A 19581-nucleotide genomic window follows, 5' to 3' on the forward strand; every position below is an offset into this window, starting at 1 on the left:
TTTGACCCATAACTGTGGCCCGATGTTTAATTTGATTACAAGTTTATTCCAGCGCCTGACCCACACACCGGTCCATTCCTGTGATTAATCGGGCCCGGCCACGGCAGCCATGATGGATCTGGTGCGGCTTCTCGGCTGAAGTTCATTAATAATTGGAATGTTGCAGAGTGTGAAGTAATGAATACTAATTATTCCTTTCATGTCTGACGGAGGAGCATGAGCCAATCCATCAGCTGGGACTTTAATTTGGTGAAGTAATGGTTCTATCAATAGTACATTAATTCCATCTTTTGAAGAAATAGAGCCGGAGCGGACCCGAGCCTTGGCGGAACCTTTGGCATGAGAGTTGTTGCCGCTGGCTGACAGGCACAGGGTAATTAGGGAAAAATTAAAAGCCGCCACTTTGGCCAACCAGGCCTAATTTAATTGAAATGCAGATTGGGATAAATATTGACTGCTGGGAATATCATCTTCCAGTTTTATTTAATGCCTTTGCCTGTGGTGGCTATTGGGAGCATTTGTCATCCTTTTCTGTTTGCTTCATTTAGACATGTTGGTGAAACTGGTGTCTAGTACGGGTGGAATGCTCTTTCCGGCTCTTTGCGTAGATGGCAAGCTTTTTTCAGAAAGTGCTGTTTAGTACCAGCTTAAAAGTGGTCGCATTCTGAATTCATAACACAGTGTGGTGTTTCTACAGGTACATCAGACTGGGTGATAAGGAGTGTGAGTTTAACAGCGCTTTCCGTCTCCTTCTACACACTAAGCAAGCCAACCCTCACTTCCCACCGGAGCTGCAGGCCCAAACCACACTTATAAACTTCACAGTGAACCGCGCTAGCCTGGAGGAACAGCTACTGGGGCAAGTGGTCACGCATGAAAAGCCTGAGCTGGAGACGATGAAGGTCAGTTACAGACGTTGCTCATAATGATCTCACATTGTATAAAGAGCTAAATAAACTAGATTTGCATTTCCCAAAGGCAATACAAGCATTTACAAGGCAGGATAGTGTGAACGTTTTGGGTAATGGTTACAAATTTGCAAGGAGGAAAATACCAGAAAGAAAAGAGTTTTTTCCATCTTTCATAAATGGGAGATTTTCAAACTTGAATCTTGACTTTTTTAATTTAAATAAATGTAAATGTAAATAAAATAAAACATTAAATAAATAAATAAAAGCATGCAATGCAATAATTGTGAATGTCCCCCTTTTTTATTCATTTTATTATGCTGTTTGCTGTCAAACGATTAATCGTGATTAATCGCATCCAAAATAAAAGTTCTGTTTGTGTACTGTGTATATTTATTATGTACTGTATATATAAATACACACACATGCATGTATATATTCAAGAACATTTTTATATTTGTATATAAAATGTATGTATAATATAAATTATATAAATAAATACATGTAAATATTTCCAAAATATATACAGTATGTGTATTTATATATATATATATGCATAATAAATATACACAGTACACAAACAAATATTATGTAAACAAAAACTTTTATTTTGGATGTGATTTAATTGCAATTAATCATTTGACAGCACTGTCTAAATTCAATCTCAAAAATGTAATTTAATAAGACAACTGTCCTTACATTGTCCATTTTTGATTGCTTCAGTTGGAATTAAGCACCCAGCAGAACTTGTGTCAGATTGAGCTGAAGAGACTAGAGGATGAGTTGCTGAGCAAACTGTCAGCAGCAGAGGGCAACTTCCTGCGAGATACAACCTTAGTGGAACAGCTAGAATATACTAAGAATACAGCCAGACACATCCATCACAAGGTATGGTACCTCATATTGTTGTTACTTGCTCAGATCTTTTTTTTTTGCATTGTTTGTGCAAGATGGACTCGCAACCGATGTGTTAAAAAAAAAAAAAATATAGAAATACAAATAACTGGAAAGTACAAAACTATATCATTCCAATGGCATGCTATAGTAAAGTGTATAATCATTATGTACATTCTTCTAAGAATTAGTATCTGATTGTATATGTCAACAATTGTGATGTTTACACAGGCTGTTGCAGCTCGAGAGAACGAGATAAAGACCAATGAGGCACGAGATCTTTACCGGCCAGCGGCTGAGAGAGCCGCCCTACTCTACTTCACCATTAAAGAGCTCCACAACATTAACCCCATGTACCAGTACTCCCTCAAGGTAACACACTATACTGGAAAAAGTGAAAATGTGTAGTTCATTTCATTTCAGCATTTATTGGCCAAGTATGCATAACATACAAGGAATTTTCTGCCGGTATAAGGCGTCACACACACACACACACACACACACAAAAAAGTTACATAGCAGAATTTAGAATTTTTATGGCTACTGGAAAAAAGCTATTCTGAAATCTGGTCATTCTTGTTTTAACCAGACTATAACGCCTTCCAGAAGGTAAAAGTCTGAAAAGATGGAATGCAGGATGTAAAGGATCGCGGACAATCCTCAGAGCTCATTTCTTAACCCTTGACAAGTGCAGATCTTGAAGGGAAGGATGAGGCTGCTTATATGCTGATTCATCTCCATCATGAATAAGGCTAATGATTGTAGTGTCATCAGCAAATTTTAAAAGCTTGACCGTAGAATCTGAGGAAGTACAGTTGTTCGTATAAATAGAAAATTACAATGGGGAAACCACGCACCCTTGAGGGGCACCAATACTGAGGGTGCTCGAGGGTGAACATGTGTAGTTGTTGTCCAGAGTAATTACTACACAGTATCTACATTACCATTCAAAAGTTTGGCATTGCTAAGATTTTTATACAGTATTTTTATTGTTTTGAGTCTCTTATACTCACCATAGCTGCGTTTAATTGATCAAAAACATAGTAAAACAGTAATATTGTGAAATATTACTACAATGTAAAATATTGATTTCTAGATGTATTTTAAACTGTCATTTATTTCAGTGACAAAGCTGAAATATCAACAGCCAGTCTTCAGTGTCACATGATCCTTCAGAAACCATTCTAATATGCTGATTTGGTGCTCAAGAAATGTTTTTTTATCATTATCAATGTGGTTTTCCAGATTTTTGGTGCATAGAAACGTTGACAGCAAAAGAACAGCATTTATTTTAAATATAAGTTGGTTTGTAACCATTTCATAGTCTTTACTGTCATTTTTTGATCAATTTAATGCATCCTTGTTGAAAACAAAAATTACAGACCTCAAACTTGTGAACTTCTGACTTATTTAAAAATAATATTTTTGCTGTAACAATATAAGTTGATTCAGTCACATTAAACTATATTTTGGCCTAAATAAAACGTTAATTTACTTTAAAACCATAAAATCAGGTTGTGCTTGATTGTACATGCACAAGTACTCTTTCATTATAAACAAAAAACAGCAACATCATAATCCCAGTAATATAAATATAATATCATATCACCATTGGAAGGAATTCCAGTATACTATTGGGCACAATCCAGTAGCATTCCCATTCATCTCAATGACAGTTACAGAAATGCTGTATCTTTGCTTCACAGGCGCTAAGTTTCAGAAGCATTTTTAGATGTGTTACCTCAATATATTACAGACAGGGAAAAACAGTAGGCTGTTCATAGATAAATCAATTACATACACTATTCCATTCTAAGCAACAGGTTTACTTCTTGTCCAAATAATGCTATTATTTAATCTCAACTGAACTTTATTTTACATTTAAGGCCTTCAACAAAGTGTTCCTCAAAGCCATTGCGAGAGCTTCTGGTGATGAAGACGTATCAGTGCGTGTTTTATCTCTCACCGAGGCCATCACCCACTCGGCCCTTCAGTACACCTGCCAGGGGCTCTTCCAGAGGGACCGACTCACCTTCCTCACCCACACTGCCCTCCAGGTGAGTGGGCCGGGACACCGGCAGAATAGAAACACCTCCCATCCACCCACCACCACCTCCTCCCTTCCTCCTCCTGCACTTTGTCATTCACATCAATCACTCCACTTTTCTGCCCTTACATTAAGTTCCATTAGGCCCTGTCAGTGGAGTCGGGTCCGTTCCTATTGATTAACTCTCACAGCCCGGGCACCCCTCTCCCTCAACTGGTCAGCTCTGACAGGAGGGTGGGCCGCAGTGGCAGAATGCAAATACCTGTCAGGATAGCACCTGTTTTCCCTGCTGCAGTCTGTCTCCACTGCCTGTCCTTCACACGTCCACATCAAACAGAGTAAAGCTGTTCTGAGATCCGCTTGTCCTTCACTGATGGATGGGGACATCTGTATTCAACAGACCTGTGGTCTAATGTCCTTATTACTTTGCACCTCTGGTGTTTTATTTAGATACTTCTGACGAGGGGCTTCATTGAGGCTCAGGACCTGGAACTTCTGCTGCGATTTCCTGTAGAGGTTTGTCAGAGCAGTCCCGTCAGCTTCCTGTCTCCACAGGCCTGGGGTGCCATTAGGGTAAGAACTGCCTGTGCCTGGAAAACACTCTCTTTCATGTGTTCAGATGTCATTTAGCATTGCCCTTTAGAAAATGATTAGTCTGAAGCACATTTTCAACCTCTAAATAAGTCAACCCATCTAGCCCAGGGGTGTTTTTGAAATGTGAAGGACTCCCAAATATATGTGACCCTACATTTATACTCTAATATTATAAAGACAATGTGTTCTCTCCTAAATTTAAATGCCTTTTATTTGGTCATTGCTGTAGATTATTAAAATATTATATGGAAATACTTTGTTTTCTTATTTAGTATTAAGTTATAATAATTGTCTTTTTAACCACCACTATTAATTATATAGTATAAATTTAACAATATAAAATCAATCATAAATATAATATATACTAGTGCTGGGCAACAATTAAGCGTGATTGATCATTGCCCAGCACTAATATAAACATAAACTATATAAAATTGTATTTAATTTTTTACAATAAATAATTTTAGACCGTCTTATGAAAGCAGATTGAAACAGCAATTATTATTAAATCAAGTTCTGTGAATGTAAAAACATTAATTTGATCATTTATTTATTTACATTATTTATATCGTAGCATATATAAAATTTGTATTATATAATATGTATGAATATGCAACATATTTTAAATTGATTTTAAAATTGATTCTAATAATTTGAACTTTTACATCCCAAATGTAAAAATTTATGCTTTTTTTTTGGCCCTAGCACCCCCTTGCAATTCTACTGGGGTCTCTGGAAACTAAGTTTGAAATCTAAGTTTAAAATCTAGATCTAGATTTACTTTTTTTTTTTATTATTATTATTTATTTATTTATTTTTATCTAAAAGTAGCATATGGGTTTGGAAATAAGGATAAGTAAATAATCATTTAGAATTTTGGGTAAACTTTGTGAATAATATGTGAATAATTATAAAAATATATATATATATGCAGAGATTATGCTATAAATATCATTATTATTAAATATAATATTTTTGAAGATTGATCCTTTTTTCCAAACCTTAAACGTAATTTCATTACAGAGCTTGTCCATGCTGGATGCATTCAGGGGTCTGGACAGGGATGTGGAAGGTTCTGCCAAACGCTGGAGGAAGCTGGTGGAGTCAGAGTGTCCAGAAAGAGAACGTCTCCCTCAGGACTGGAAGAATAAGAGTCCCCTCCAGAGACTCATCATTCTCAGAGCCTTTCGGCCTGACAGGATGACCTACGCTCTCCGGTAATGAGCATCTTTCAGAGAACCATCAGAGAACAACCAATATCTGTCTAAAATTTTACTTTAAAATCAGCTGGAGTTGGCTGAATTTGAACACCAATGTTTTGGTCCTTAAACATTGTCTTTTTACACCAGAAATTTTATTGAGGACAGTTTGGGCTCCAAGTATGTGGATGTCAGTCGAATGGAGTTTGAAAAGTGTTTTGAGGAGTGCAATCCCTCTACACCGGTGTTCTTCATCCTTTCTCCTGGAGTCAACCCCGTCAAGGATGTAGAAACACTTGGTAAACACAGAATCTTTTTACACTTAGCCTAACTTGTAACATAATCAGAGTATTAAACTTATCATATTTATTAACTAGGGCTGAAGCTTGGATTTACCACAGACCAGGGGAACCTGCATAATGTATCCTTGGGTCAAGGACAAGAGATTGTGGCTGAAAGAGCGTTGAAGACCGCAGCCAAAAAAGGACATTGGGTCATACTGCAGGTAGAACATTTTTGGTTAATTTCTTACCAAACCAACCTACAATAAAGTGTCCAAAACTTGGAAAACATTAGAAAACTACAAACAGAATAAATGTCAAGTGTTACCCTGGAGAGCAGCCATTATTTAGAAATATTTGACCACTTAATGCCACAATTTACCAGTCAAAATAGTTTTCCAAAGAACTGTTTTGCCAAAAATGCTTCTGATATATATGGATCTGTGACCCTGGACCACAAAACCAGTCATAAGTAGCACGGGTATATTTGTAGCAATAGCTAACAATACATTATATGGGTCAAAATGATCGATTTTTCTTTTATGCCAAAAATCATTAGGATATTAAATAAAGATCATGTTCCATGAAGATATGTTGTAAATTTTCTACCGTAAATACAGTGCCCTCCATAAGTATTGGAACAGTAAAGACAAAATTGCTATGTTGGCTGTAGAGTCAAGACATTTGCAAATATGATTAAAAGATGAATATGAGACAAAACTACAGAATGTCACATTTTATTATTAGCCGTTTCAACACATACATGTTTTACCAAATAAAAAGAACAGCACTTTTAGAGTTCATCCCACTCATTGATGTGAGCATAAGTATTGGGACAGTTGAACATAAGGCAGATATAAAAGATTAAAAGCTATTATTTAGTTGCAGATCTCTTGCGCACAATCACAGCAGTGAGTCTGTAACCCATAGACATCACCAGACTCTTGGTCTCATCCTTTAAAATGCTTTTCCGAACCTTTAATGCAGCCAATTCCAATTGTTGCTTGTTTGGGGGAGTTTCTGCCTTTACTCTCCTCTCCAGCTGGTGAAATTCATGTTCAATCGGATTTAAATCTGGAGATTGACTTGGGCAATCTAAGACTTTCCATTTCTTTGCCCTTATAAATTCCTTGACTGAACTGCAGGGTGTTTTGGGTCATTGTTCTGATGCAATATGAAGCACTTCCCAATGAATCTGGTGGCATTTGCTTGAATATTGGTAGGCAAGATGGATTTGTAACCTTCCAAATTCATTCTGCTACTGTCATCATACATTAAGTCATCAGTAAAGTTGAGAGGGCCTGTTCCAGAGACAGCCATGCATGCCCATGCCATGACACCACCTCCACCATGCTTTACAGATGAGGCTGTATGCTTGGGATCATTTGCAGTTCCCTTTTTGTCTCCACATTTTTCCTTTCCCATCACTTACGTAGATAAAGGTTCATCTTTGTCTCATCGGTCCATAAACACAGTTATAAAACTGTTCTGGCTCACCTTTGTGCTTTTTTGCAAACTCTAATCTTGCCTTTGGTGCTTGTCAGAGGTTTGTATCTTGCTGTGTAGCATGTAGTCTCCTGAGGACAGTAGATTGTCAGAGCATCACCCCAGCTTTCTGGAAGTTGTTGGTGATTTTACAGACACGTCTTTTATGGTCCATTTTCACAGCTTTTATGATTTGTCTGTCATCAACTACTGTTGTTTTCTCAGCCGATCAGGTCGTTGTTGGTTGCTGGTGTCGCTGGGGGTTTGCAAACTCTTGATTTCTCCATGGCCTTTGTCTTTGCTAGAGCTCTAACTGACTTCCTCTTTTCTTTTAGCATCCAAATTACTTGCTTTTCTCTCAAAGTCAACTCCCTCATCTTCATCCTGGTTTGTGTGTCATCATCGAATGCAAGATTCAGAATGCAGAAGTAATGGATATAACTAATACGACACATTCCCTGCTTTTAATATCTGAAGAATTAATGCAACAGGACACAGCTGATCACTTAGAAAGACCTGTGAGGCAACGTTTCCAATACTTATGCTCACATCAGATAGAGGGATGAAATTTATGAAAACTTCTTAACTGGTAAAACATCTGTGTTAAAATGTGACATTCTGTAGTTTTGTCTCATATTCATCTTTTAATCATATTTGTAAATGTATTGACTCCACAGTCAACAGAGCAAATTTGTCGTCACTGTTCCAATACTTTTGGAGGGCACTGTATATCAAAACCTAATTTTTGACTAGTAATATGCATTGCTAAGAACTTCATTTGGACAGCTTTAAAGGCGATTTTCGCAATATTTTTTTGCACCCTCAGATTCCAGTTTTTCTCGGCCAAATACTGCCCTATCCTAACAAACCATACATCAATAGAAAGCTTATTTATTTAGCTTTCAGATTATGTATGAAGCTCAATTAAAGAAAATTGACCCTTATGACTGGTTTTATGCTCCAGGGTCACATATGTATGTTCTTGTAAATTTAATTTCTGTTTCAGAATGTTCACCTGCTGGAACGATGGTTGGGTCATCTGGAGGAGCTGTTGGAGAACACAGGCAGTGATGCTCACTCAAACTACAGAGTGTTTATGAGTGGAGAAGCATCCTCCAGCTCCCATGAGCACCTCATCCCTCGCACCATCCTGGAGAACGCCCTCAAACTCACTACTGAACCACCCACCGGCATGAACTCCAGCCTACATGCAGCTCTGGACAACTTCACCCAGGTCTTCACACACTTGACACACAGACAAAATCAGTGAATTCCCATGCAGACCAGACAGACATTCTGCTTCCTGTTAATAGAAAAAGTGGAAACTAGTAATCATATGAAATGAGTGGAATGAAATGACAAAAAAATGAGGTGACTCTTAATTTCCATTCTGCAGGACACTCTGGAAATGTGTTCTCGAGAGCAGGAGTTTAAAGGTCTTGTGTTCTCACTGTGTTACTTCCACGCCTGTGTGACTGAGAGGAGGATGTTTGGACCTCAGGGTTGGAACCACAGATACCCATTTAACAATGGAGATCTGATCATCTCTGCCAGTGTCCTGAATAACTACCTGGAGGCCAATACTAAAGTAAGAGACCAGCATCCATTAACCTGAAAAAAATATAATGATTCAATCATAATATCAATGAATAATATTAAAAAACTTTTATTCAGCAAGGATGCATAAAACTGATCAATAGTGACAGTAGCTATGTTTCCATCACCTTGTTTTTATGCACATTTTGAAGTATCACATCAGAAACTCATGATGGAAACGCCAAATTTAGAAAAAAAAATCCTTAATTCACAAAAAAAAGTTTTTACGCTTGCTTAAGGTGGTTTTTGATTTGTGCGAAAAAGGGTTCATTCAAAATAATGAGAGATGGAAACGCATTTGCCGAATAAATTCCTCCATGCGCATCAAAATGTCATGTGACTTACTGACTTTGCGTAATGGGATGGAATAGCCTGACTAACTAGCGGACTGATCTTGTTGCACATCATCTGAAATGTTGTTATGGTCATTCTCGAAGCTGCTTATGTACTAAATAAATCCTTTTTATTACTTACTGTCTTGTCTTTTCCCACAGTGCTGTATAATTTCATCACACAAAGCGAACATCTCACTGTATCCACAAAATCATGTTTTTCCTCTCGCAGCATTACTTCACTCACAACCAATTATGGCGGCTCTAGATTTCACCCCTCCCCTCAAAAAACAAATGTCCTTCATTATGTTAACCAAACAGTAACCTGTATGTGCGTTCACCGAGGATTCATTAGGCGGCAAATGAAGCGTCATGCTAAATGTAATTACATGCGTTGTGCGTGACACCGTACAACGCTTTATAAGTGATCACTGCAATTAGAGCTGATGAAAGAAGCAATTTGCAAAACAATACAGGTACAAATGATGGTGAACCTCTAGCGTCTGTCATCGGTTATAAGCCACCCTTGTTCTTCTCTCCTTTACAATGCTTTATTATCAGGCCAGACTTAAGCCAAGCACAGCAGGAGTTCAGGAAGAGCTTGATTTTTGCTTGAATTATACATGAACTTAATTTTTTTTTGTCTGGTGTAGAGCCATTTGAAATAATACATTCACTACAGGATGCTCTCCTATCACCCAACATCAGTTCCTCAACTCGTACTCCCTGCATCCAGCCCTTTTAGCAGTTTTCACCATGTATTTTTTTTTCCTCTGTCAGAACTTGCCAACCTGGCTGAAAATAATGCTGTGGGTATTAAACGCAGGGCGCTGAGAGATCAGTTTGTGCTGGAGGTTTGACATTTTGGTTTGTTAATATGTGTGGCTCAGGTACCGTGGGAGGATCTGTGTTATCTGTTCGGAGAGATCATATACGGAGGTCACATCACTGACGAGTGGGACAGGAAGCTCTGCCGTACGTACCTCCAGGAGTTCATCAATCCCAAGACGGTAAAGACATTCAAAGCACTGTAATATTCTACAACGCCGCACCAAACATAGTTGATCAAAGCACTGTTAAATCATCTGATTTAGCTTCAAGACAGAATTAATGTACATTTTAAAAGTCAATCAGCTGAAAACAAACGTTTATTGGTTCTCAACCAGTAGTTCTCAACCAGAGGGCCTCTGCAGCCTTGCTAAAAAGACATACAATCAAGATATATTTTTATCCAACAACAACTTTTGTTTTTATTAAAGAACATAGTCTTTAACCTTCAGAATCACAAAATTAATTGGGTTTAATTAATTTACCTAAATAGACACACCCAGTTTGTAGTAATTGCAACAGTGAGAAATCAATGTAATTGTGAGATATTAACAGATAGGTCTTTTGTATTGTTGATTTAGATTTGAGATGTTGGCGTTGCACTCAAAAGTGGAGGTAGATTTATGTGAGCTTGCAGGGACAGGATTTAAAGGGAAAATTCACCCAAAAATGAAAATTCTGTTATTAATTACTCGCCCTCATGTCGTTCCAAACCCGTAAGACCTTCGTTCATCTTCAGAACATAAATTAAGATATTTTTAATGAAATCCGAGAGCTTTCTGACCCTGCATAGACAGCAACACAACTACCATGTTTAAAGTCAGCATGAAACGGAAGTAGCGATTTAAATTGTTTGAAACTTTGCGCTGTTTGAAAACTTCGGCTCCTCATCTGATCGTGCTGTTAAGCGCTCTCAGCCATACACCATCTGGCGAGGATCCACACATGCCTTCAAAGTTCTGACCAAAGAAACTTTAACACCTGAGGCCAAAAGAACTCTAAACAGACTTCCTAAGAGCGTCATCGCATCACAGAGAAACCAACCAATTGCAAGAGGGCATCCCCAGTGACATCACGCAAGGACGACTTCAGCAGCCAATCCGCACCCGGGGTTCCCTCAACCAGGAAAGGAACGAAAAAATCTCAGAGCAAGTAATCAAATAATTCTCCATAATTCTGCTGGAAACTGGTTGCATTCATCTTTAAGAGTAAAGATAGTAAAGTTCCTTGCTTGTGACTCCCTCAGGTTGAAGTTAGAGCATTCTTGAAAACGAGCATTAGAACCTTAAACTCTCTTCAAATCAAAACAATTCATTTCCTGCAGCGTGTATGTGTGTTTGTGTGTACTTATTCTGTTTTGTGTTATTTGAGCTTAGTAGTGTTGTAGAGTAGCAAATAAACTTTGATTTATTAAGAAATCTTGTGTCTGGTGCTATGTGATTTTCAAGTCTTAAACTATTTGCCAAAGATCGCGTTACCTATGCTAAAATTTACCTATGCTAAAATTACCTATGCTAAAAATGACCTAATCAATTCGGTATTACTGTGGCCACGGGAATAATCTGAATTGTTAAAACATACTGGTTTTAATGCTTGCTGGACAAGTCATTAATGAGGTATCGTTAATAAGGTATAAGTTGGACGTTTTGATTAATATCAATTAATCATACGAATATGAAATCGATACGACTCTATTTCCAGAAACTAAAATTAAATTAATAGTTCTAAAATTACTACAGGTCAATGCATTTATTTCTATAAAGTGAAGCTTCAGCTTTCCCCCTGTCCTTTATCCCAGCGTTTACCCCTTACATCACTAGCTCCGCACTTGCGCCATCGCTCATGACACGAAGAGAAGATGAATCGTTTTGAGGGGGAGGGGAGGTTAACATTTTTGATTAAAGATTACAAAGGCACATAAATTAAAAAAAAAAAATTAAAGTGCACGGATAAATTATTTATAATAAACACTACAGTATTCCATTAAAAAATAAGAATTTTCAATTTTGATTTCATGCCGACTTTAAGGCCCAGAAAGGTAGTAAGGACATTGTTAAAATCGTTCACAAGCAGAGGAATGCACACGCATGCGTTGTGATACTCTTGTGAATGGCAACGGAGGCCGTGTAGTTTTTGTTTTCTTTGCGCACAAAGTATTTTTGTAGCTTCATAAAATTAAGGTTGAACCACTGATGTCACATGGATTATTTTAATGATGTCCTTCCTACATTTCTGTGCCTTGAACATGGTAGTTCCCTTGCTGTCTATGCAGGGTCAGAAAGCTCTCGGATGTAATCAAAAATACCTTCATTTGTGTTCCGAAGATGAACGAAGGTCTTGCGGGTTTGGAACGACATGAGGGTGAGTAATTAATGACAGAATTTTCATTTTTGGGTGAACTATCTCTTTAAGCGAACTAAATAATTGGAGAAATCCTATACACCGTATATCAGAGAGATGTTTGTTGCTGCACCCAAAGATCGAGTTATGATATTTTGATTAAATGGGTAAAAAAAAAAAAAAATGTAAACATATGGATGAATCATTCACAATAAGATAAATTACATTTACAATATAGATAAGGCAAAATTTCATGTCATGTTGACCAAGTCTCACTGTGAGGTATAAAGTAGTAATTGTGAGAAATAAAGTCAGAATTACCTTTTCAAACGAGTGAAATCTGGAAAAGCCTGCAGATTTTTAGAGGTAATGTAGATTTGCAAAGAGATCTAGATTTATGTAAACTCTTCAAGTGCTTCATTCAAGTTCTGCAGACAGCATGTTAAACTGAGACTAAACGGTTGTATGTGGACCTCACACATTAACTACCTTTGAACAGATCAGGTTTGTACTTACTGCAGCTCTATGAGGCTCTCTAGTGGTGTGGATATACATTGTATGACACAATTTACCTTGATATGGTTTATAAGCAGTGTTGGGGAAAGTTACTTTTAAAAGTAATGCATTACAATATTGCGTTACTCCTTAAAAAAGTAACTAATTACGTTACTTAAGATACTTTTTATGGAAAGTAATGCGTTACGTTACTTTTGCATTACTTTTTCAATATGTGCAGGACTTGATTGTTTTTAATACAAGAAGTTCTAATTATAGCAAATGTAAAAGCCCTTTCACACCAAAAAGTGTAATGAATAAACCTCAGGCTGAATAAGCAATAAAAAAACAATGAAGCACAATTGTTAGTTTATCTAAAGTCATTTTTGCTTATTAGTATGGTTGAACTGGATCATCAGAGGTCAGACATTGGTTAATAAAATGGGATTAGATACATTTGTGTTGTTTAACATATTTAATTATTGCAGGTTTGCGTCATATTCTTGTTTGCATTTCACTGTTTTAATTCATTTTGATGAATACCAAATCTGTTTTTTGCGAGTGGGATGAATTAATGCACATTCACATTTAGTCTAGAACTACAGTAACAGCATGTTCACACAGAGCACTGTCGGTCAATAAAATGGAAAAAAAGTAACTCAGATATTTTCTTGTAAATTAAAAAGTAATGCGTAACTTTACTAGTTACTTGAAAAAAGTAATATTATTACGTAACTCGCGTTACTTGTAATGCGTTACCCCCAACACTGTTTATAAGCATAGACAACAAAACACAAGCTCAATGTACTAAATGTCTTTTGGTTCCCACATACAGAAGACACGTTTATTGTGTTCAGGCCAGGGTGTTTGACATCATATTTTTCATGCTAACGTTTTTATCTTATCTTAAGTGTGTCTTCTCTGGTGTGTGAGGTGATTAAGGTTGTTTTCCAGCAGTGGTCAGGCATGCAGCCCAGTGTTTCCTCACTGAGCCTCATTAGGCCCCAGGATGAGCAGCCATCAATCACAGAGTTTATCTTTAGCCTTTCCACAGAGCTGCATTACTCTCCCAGTGTCCAGCAGCAGCCCTGCTATCGATTACCACACACACCTTTATCCGTTACTGAGCAATACTCAAAGGTTTATTAGCATGGTAACATGTTACAATGATTATCAGGACAAAATATTGTGCAGAAAAAAAACAAGTGATCATATTTGCAACCTAAAATCCTGTTGAGTCACTTGATAAGATTGTTTGAATCTGTCTTTTGGTTACCAGACAACTTCTTTAACCATCATCTTCTCCCTTTCCGATATACATCTCCCTGTCGCTCCATGACCTCTCTCTGTAGTTTGAAGGAGAGTTGTTCCTGTGTCCTGGGTTTCCAGCTCCTCCGGATCTGGACTACACTGGGTATCACAGCTACGTGGATGAGAGATTGCCCTCGGAAAGCCCTGGTCTCTACAGCATGCACCCTAATGCTGAGATTGAGTTTATGACGGCCACGTCTGATGCCCTCTTCAAAACTTTACTGGAACTCCAGCCGAGAGACTCATCAACAGGAGAAGGAGCATCACAGTGCACAGAGGAGAAGGTAAAACTATCATTATTATTGTCATCATCATCATCATCAATGTTGAAAACAGCTGTGCAGCTTTTTTTTCAGGTGATGCAGTGACTTTTTTTAATAGTTTTGAATAGTTTTTATTTGCATTGCATCAGAAATCTTTTGTAATATTATAACAGTCTTTACTGTCACTTCTGATTAATTTTAATGCATCTTTGATGTGTGTGTGTGTGTGTGTGTGTGTGTGTGAGACTTTCTTTCTGCTGTTGAACACAAAAGAAAATATTTTGAAGAATGTTGTAGCCATTGACTTCCATAGTATGGGGAAAAAAATAATAATACTATGGAAGTCAGGGGCTGTCAGCTGTCTGGTTATCATCATTGTTCAAAATATAATTTGTGTTCAGCAGAAGAAAGAAACTCGTACAGGTTTGGGACAAGTGCAGGGTGAGTAAATGATAACAGAATTTTCATTTTTGGGTGAACTATCCCTTTAATGGTTTTTCTACCATTTTCAAAAAGTGAATACGTTAATAAAATGTTTCTCCTCTATGGCTGTAAAAAGCTTTTGATTCTTTTAGATAGCTGCATTTAGAATGTATGGTAATACTCAGTTTTTCATTTCTTTGGTCAGGTGAAGAGTGTTCTGGATGATATGCTGGAGAAATTACCGGAGGAGTATAATCTGGCAGAGCTCATGTCTAAAACAGCGGAGAGGAGCCCCTACATCCTGGTGTGCCTGCAGGAGTGTGAGCGAATGAATCTGCTGCTGGCAGAAATACACAGATCATTAACAGAGCTGGACCTGGGACTGAAGGTAGGAGACAAAACAGTCAAAACAGATGATTACTGATTATTCAGAATCAGTTGTATTTGAATACTGCACCTGCATTTATTTCTTAACTTTGTTTGGGGAAAACCCCCCTGAAATGTCTGGAAAGTTTTTATACTTGTGACAATAATTGTGACACAGTTCATGAATATCGATATTGCTTGGTATCCTCTATAATGAGTCATAAATTAATTAATATACTTCTCCATGGATATACACTGTTGTTCAAAAGTTTTGGAAAAGATTTTTAATGTTTTTTTTTAAATAAGTATATTTTGCTCATCAAGGCTGCATTTATTTGATCAAAAATAGAGACAAAACTATAATTTAAAACAAGTTTTCTATGTTATTGTACTTTTAAAAGATAATTTATTTTCATCAGCCATTACTCCAGTCTTCAGTGTCACATGATCCTTCAGAAATCATTCCGATTTATTATCCATATGCTGATTTATCATCAGTGTTGGAAACAGTTGTTACTGCTAAATATTTTCTTTGTGAAAGTGAAAGTGAAGTGACATACGGCCAAGTATGGTTCCCATTCTCGGAATTCGTGCTCTGCATTTATCCCATCCAAAGTGCACACACACAGCAGTGAACACACACACACCGTGAACACACACCCCGAGCAGTGGGCAGCCTGTGATATTTTTTTCAGGATTCTTTGATGAATAAAAAGTTCAAATTTAGAACAGCGAGCTGCCAGAACAGCTTACATTTTCAAAAACCTGCAGTACCCCGACAAGAAAAAGTGTGTACGTCTGCTCAGACCCCGACGTGACATTAAACACATCTCCACTTCAAATATGAGCATTGGCGAGGATTTAAGCACACACACACTCTAAGATCAAATCTGTGCATACGCACACTTTATAAAGGAATTTAGAACATTCTGCTGAGATATGTTTTCCTTCAACTATAATTAAAGGATTTTACCATTTAAAAAGAAACCACAAAGGAAGTAACATTGCTATCACTTCATTGCCTGTGCCAGTAAACATGAATGAGGTTTTATATTTCGTACTCACAAAGACTAATAAATATATGTTAAACAAAAAAAATATTAAAATGATTAAATAATAATATAGAAATTAAAAAAAATAATGGAAATAATTAAATATATTAATACATTTTAATAAATAAAACAAAACTGTAAACATGTAAATGAGTTCTGATTATACATGTTTTATATGTATTAATACTACTACTACTTCTACTAATAGTAATAAATAATACCAATTATTAATAATATTATAACATTGTTTAGAATAAAGTATAATATATATATATATAATTAACAAATATTAACAAAACAATTAACACTCCACAAATGATTTATTGTTTCATTATTGTAGATGAGTATTGAACTTGTATTGAAGTTTTGCTTTTCCTGTGAGAAAAGTAAAGAGCACTGTTGCTACATCTGCCTTTGCTCACCATCTTATGCATGCACATATTTTTACAGCAAGTGTGAATCGTATGACTGTTCTCTAACATGATATTACAGGGTGAACTCAGTCTCTCCTCAGACATGGAGCAGCTCCAAACGGCTCTGCTCTATGACAGCGTTCCAGAGAGCTGGAGCAGGCTGGCCTACCCTTCAACCAAAACACTGGCTCTGTGGTACAGTAGCCTTCATATAACTTCACATTACAGAAAAAATCACTGTAGGCTTTAGCGATAAGGTCTTCATAATCATATCCTGCAGGTTCAGTGACGTTCTGGCTCAGTGTCGAGAGTTGGACACATGGACTCAAGACTTTGTGTTTCCTGCTGTGGTTTGGATCTCTGGACTCTTTAGTCCTCAATCATTTCTCACAGGTAAGACAAATGCACACATGAACACATCCCAAAAAAAAAGACTTGCTGCCGTTGTACTGAAAGTGTTCTGCTTTGCAGCGATTCTGCAGAGTATAGCTCGAAAAAACAAGTGGCCTTTAGATCGGATGAGCCTGTCTGTGGACGTCACCAAGAAAACCAAGGATGATTATGGGCATCCTCCTCGAGAGGGAGCGTACATCCATGGACTCTTCATAGAGGGTGAGCGTAAACTCTATTGTAATGTGAATTTCCTGTTTGTGTGGATGAATGTTACACGGCTCTCCTCCTGCAGGTGCTCGCTGGGATAGCTCCTCGGGTCTGCTATCAGAGGCTGTTCTGAAGGAGTTGACTCCAGCTATGCCAGTGCTGTACATACGCGCAATACCCATCGACCAGCAGGATGTGAGGAACACCTACGAGTGCCCAGTGTACCGCACCAAACTCCGCGGCTCCACCTACATCTGGAGTTTCCGTCTCAAAACACGCCAACCACCTGCAAAGTGGGTTCTGGCAGGAACAGCACTGCTTCTGTCCGTGTAAACAACCAACTCCATTCTGCTCACACAGCTTGACTTATATAAGTTATATGCTGATCGAATAATTTTTAGCCAAAAGTGTTTTTGTTTCGTATTAAATGCAAATAAGATGTTATGTTGTCTGATGCAGGGCTGCACGATTAATCGAAATAAAACCAAAATCATAATGACTTTTATCAAATCGCAAATGCTGCAATTTAATTAAATATAGATATACGTTGAGTTTCAGGTGACGCACATCTTTTACACACAAACCTGTCATGATCCATGTATTTAGTGTCTCCGAGTGGCTCAGTTCGCAGTAAACGATTCCATCTCTACATCTGCTGTGCATTGTCGCTTATAACATGTATTTGGAAACATGCGCCAACCATCTTCCCAAAATTGTAATGAAAGATTATGAACCAGCTGTTGTCATCATAAATACATTTGAATTATCAAGCTTTTTTTGTCAGAAAACTGCATTTTATTGTAGCACTGCAATGTTAAAAAATTATAATTATTAAAATTATACTATTTTTCTTAAAGTGCCCCTATTATGGACTTTTGAAAATGACCTTTCATGCAGTGTGTAACAGGTCTAAGTGAATAAAAACATCCTGCAAAGTTTTAAATCTGAAAGTGCACCGTTTATAAAGTTATTGTCTCTCAAAAGAAAGAATAGACTCTGAATCTTTGAAACAAGTTGTTTTTAAAATGAATCCCAAGCCGTTTCATGTTGGCGTCAACATGAAATATTAGCATATTTGTTGTTGTCTTGTTGCGCGCAGACCTGGGAAAACCTGATTTTCGCGTCGCGAAAATGCAAATTCATTGTTTGCCACTAGGTGCCGCTTTTGGAGCGGTAAAAATAGCTGTTTGCCCGGTAACGGCTGTACACAAAGCAGTACTGCACTCACAAACGCCGATTTAAATGAAATCGACCAATCGGACCAATCACGGCAGATTAGAGTCACGCAAAGGAGGGGTTTGGAAAAATGTATGGTTGAGCAAATAAGGTAAAAATTAATGCATATAAGAAAATTAACATGTTTTTTGACCTTGCATGCATGTCAACCTGTTGTTGGGGACTCCCAAAACCAAAATATGAACCTTTCATAACCCATAATAATACTTTTTTTTTTATTTCACAGTGATATATTATTTAAACAGTATTTTTTTATTTTCTTATTTAATATTTTATTTAGAAGCTAGTAACTAAACATAACATGTTGTTTTTACTTATAGTCATTTTGATGTAGAATCTCAAAAATGGGGCCAAATTGTGCAGCCCTACAAACAAGTAGCCTACAGCAAACCGTGGATTTTTTATCAGAAAAATCACAATTATATTTTTCCCAAATCGTACAGCCCTAGTTTTACAGAAACATCAGCATACTGTAGAAAAGTTGCCATTATTGGCATACGTATTGTAACACTGTGCAATATTGATGTTGTTATTAGCTTAATTAAATTTAAAGCTTGTTCTTGGCAGCTCTTCATCTCCTCCAGTGACTCCCAGTAGATTATGAACCAGGCTGATACTGATTTTCAAATGAGGTGTGTTTGACCTTCCTCTCCTGCTGAATACAGCTAGATAATGTGATTCATCTCACGTCGGGACAGAAACCAATTTGTTATCTTCTCAGAATGACATGCTTGGTCATGTCCATTTTTCCCCCTCATGTGTCCCTTGATGTGATTTAATAACTAGCTACAGTATATTGCTGAACTGAACAAATGTGATTTTGTTCAATAGTGTTTAGAAGCTAAACTATTAAACAAAATTCTACACCGTACACAATCACAAAACAACATCTGCTGTTGGTCTGAGATTGTCCGTATG

General features: G+C 37.2%; 1 protein-coding gene across 1 annotated transcript in view; it reads left to right on the top strand.

Annotated features, from left to right (window-relative positions):
• LOC306878525 (dynein axonemal heavy chain 11-like) overlaps positions 1-18374 on the top strand; it is a gene marked incomplete at its 5' end in the record, with an annotated part of 73390 nt that extends 55016 nt beyond the window's left edge. The window contains 17 exons of the mRNA XM_079430967.1: positions 698-902; positions 1632-1796; positions 2034-2174; positions 3689-3859; positions 4300-4422; positions 5467-5660; positions 5793-5941; positions 6020-6147; positions 8415-8642; positions 8805-8996; positions 10227-10346; positions 14352-14594; positions 15202-15384; positions 16907-17022; positions 17108-17220; positions 17299-17439; positions 17513-18374. Coding sequence (XP_079287093.1) covers positions 698-902; positions 1632-1796; positions 2034-2174; positions 3689-3859; positions 4300-4422; positions 5467-5660; positions 5793-5941; positions 6020-6147; positions 8415-8642; positions 8805-8996; positions 10227-10346; positions 14352-14594; positions 15202-15384; positions 16907-17022; positions 17108-17220; positions 17299-17439; positions 17513-17760 — 2860 coding nt within the window. The 3' untranslated portion in view covers positions 17761-18374. The remainder of the gene's footprint in view (positions 1-697; positions 903-1631; positions 1797-2033; positions 2175-3688; positions 3860-4299; positions 4423-5466; positions 5661-5792; positions 5942-6019; positions 6148-8414; positions 8643-8804; positions 8997-10226; positions 10347-14351; positions 14595-15201; positions 15385-16906; positions 17023-17107; positions 17221-17298; positions 17440-17512) is intronic.
• Positions 18375-19581: the final 1207 nt, after the last annotated feature.

This window comes from Barbus barbus (assembly GCF_936440315.1).
Source record: "Barbus barbus genome assembly, chromosome: 12".
NCBI lineage: Eukaryota > Metazoa > Chordata > Actinopteri > Cypriniformes > Cyprinidae > Barbus > Barbus barbus.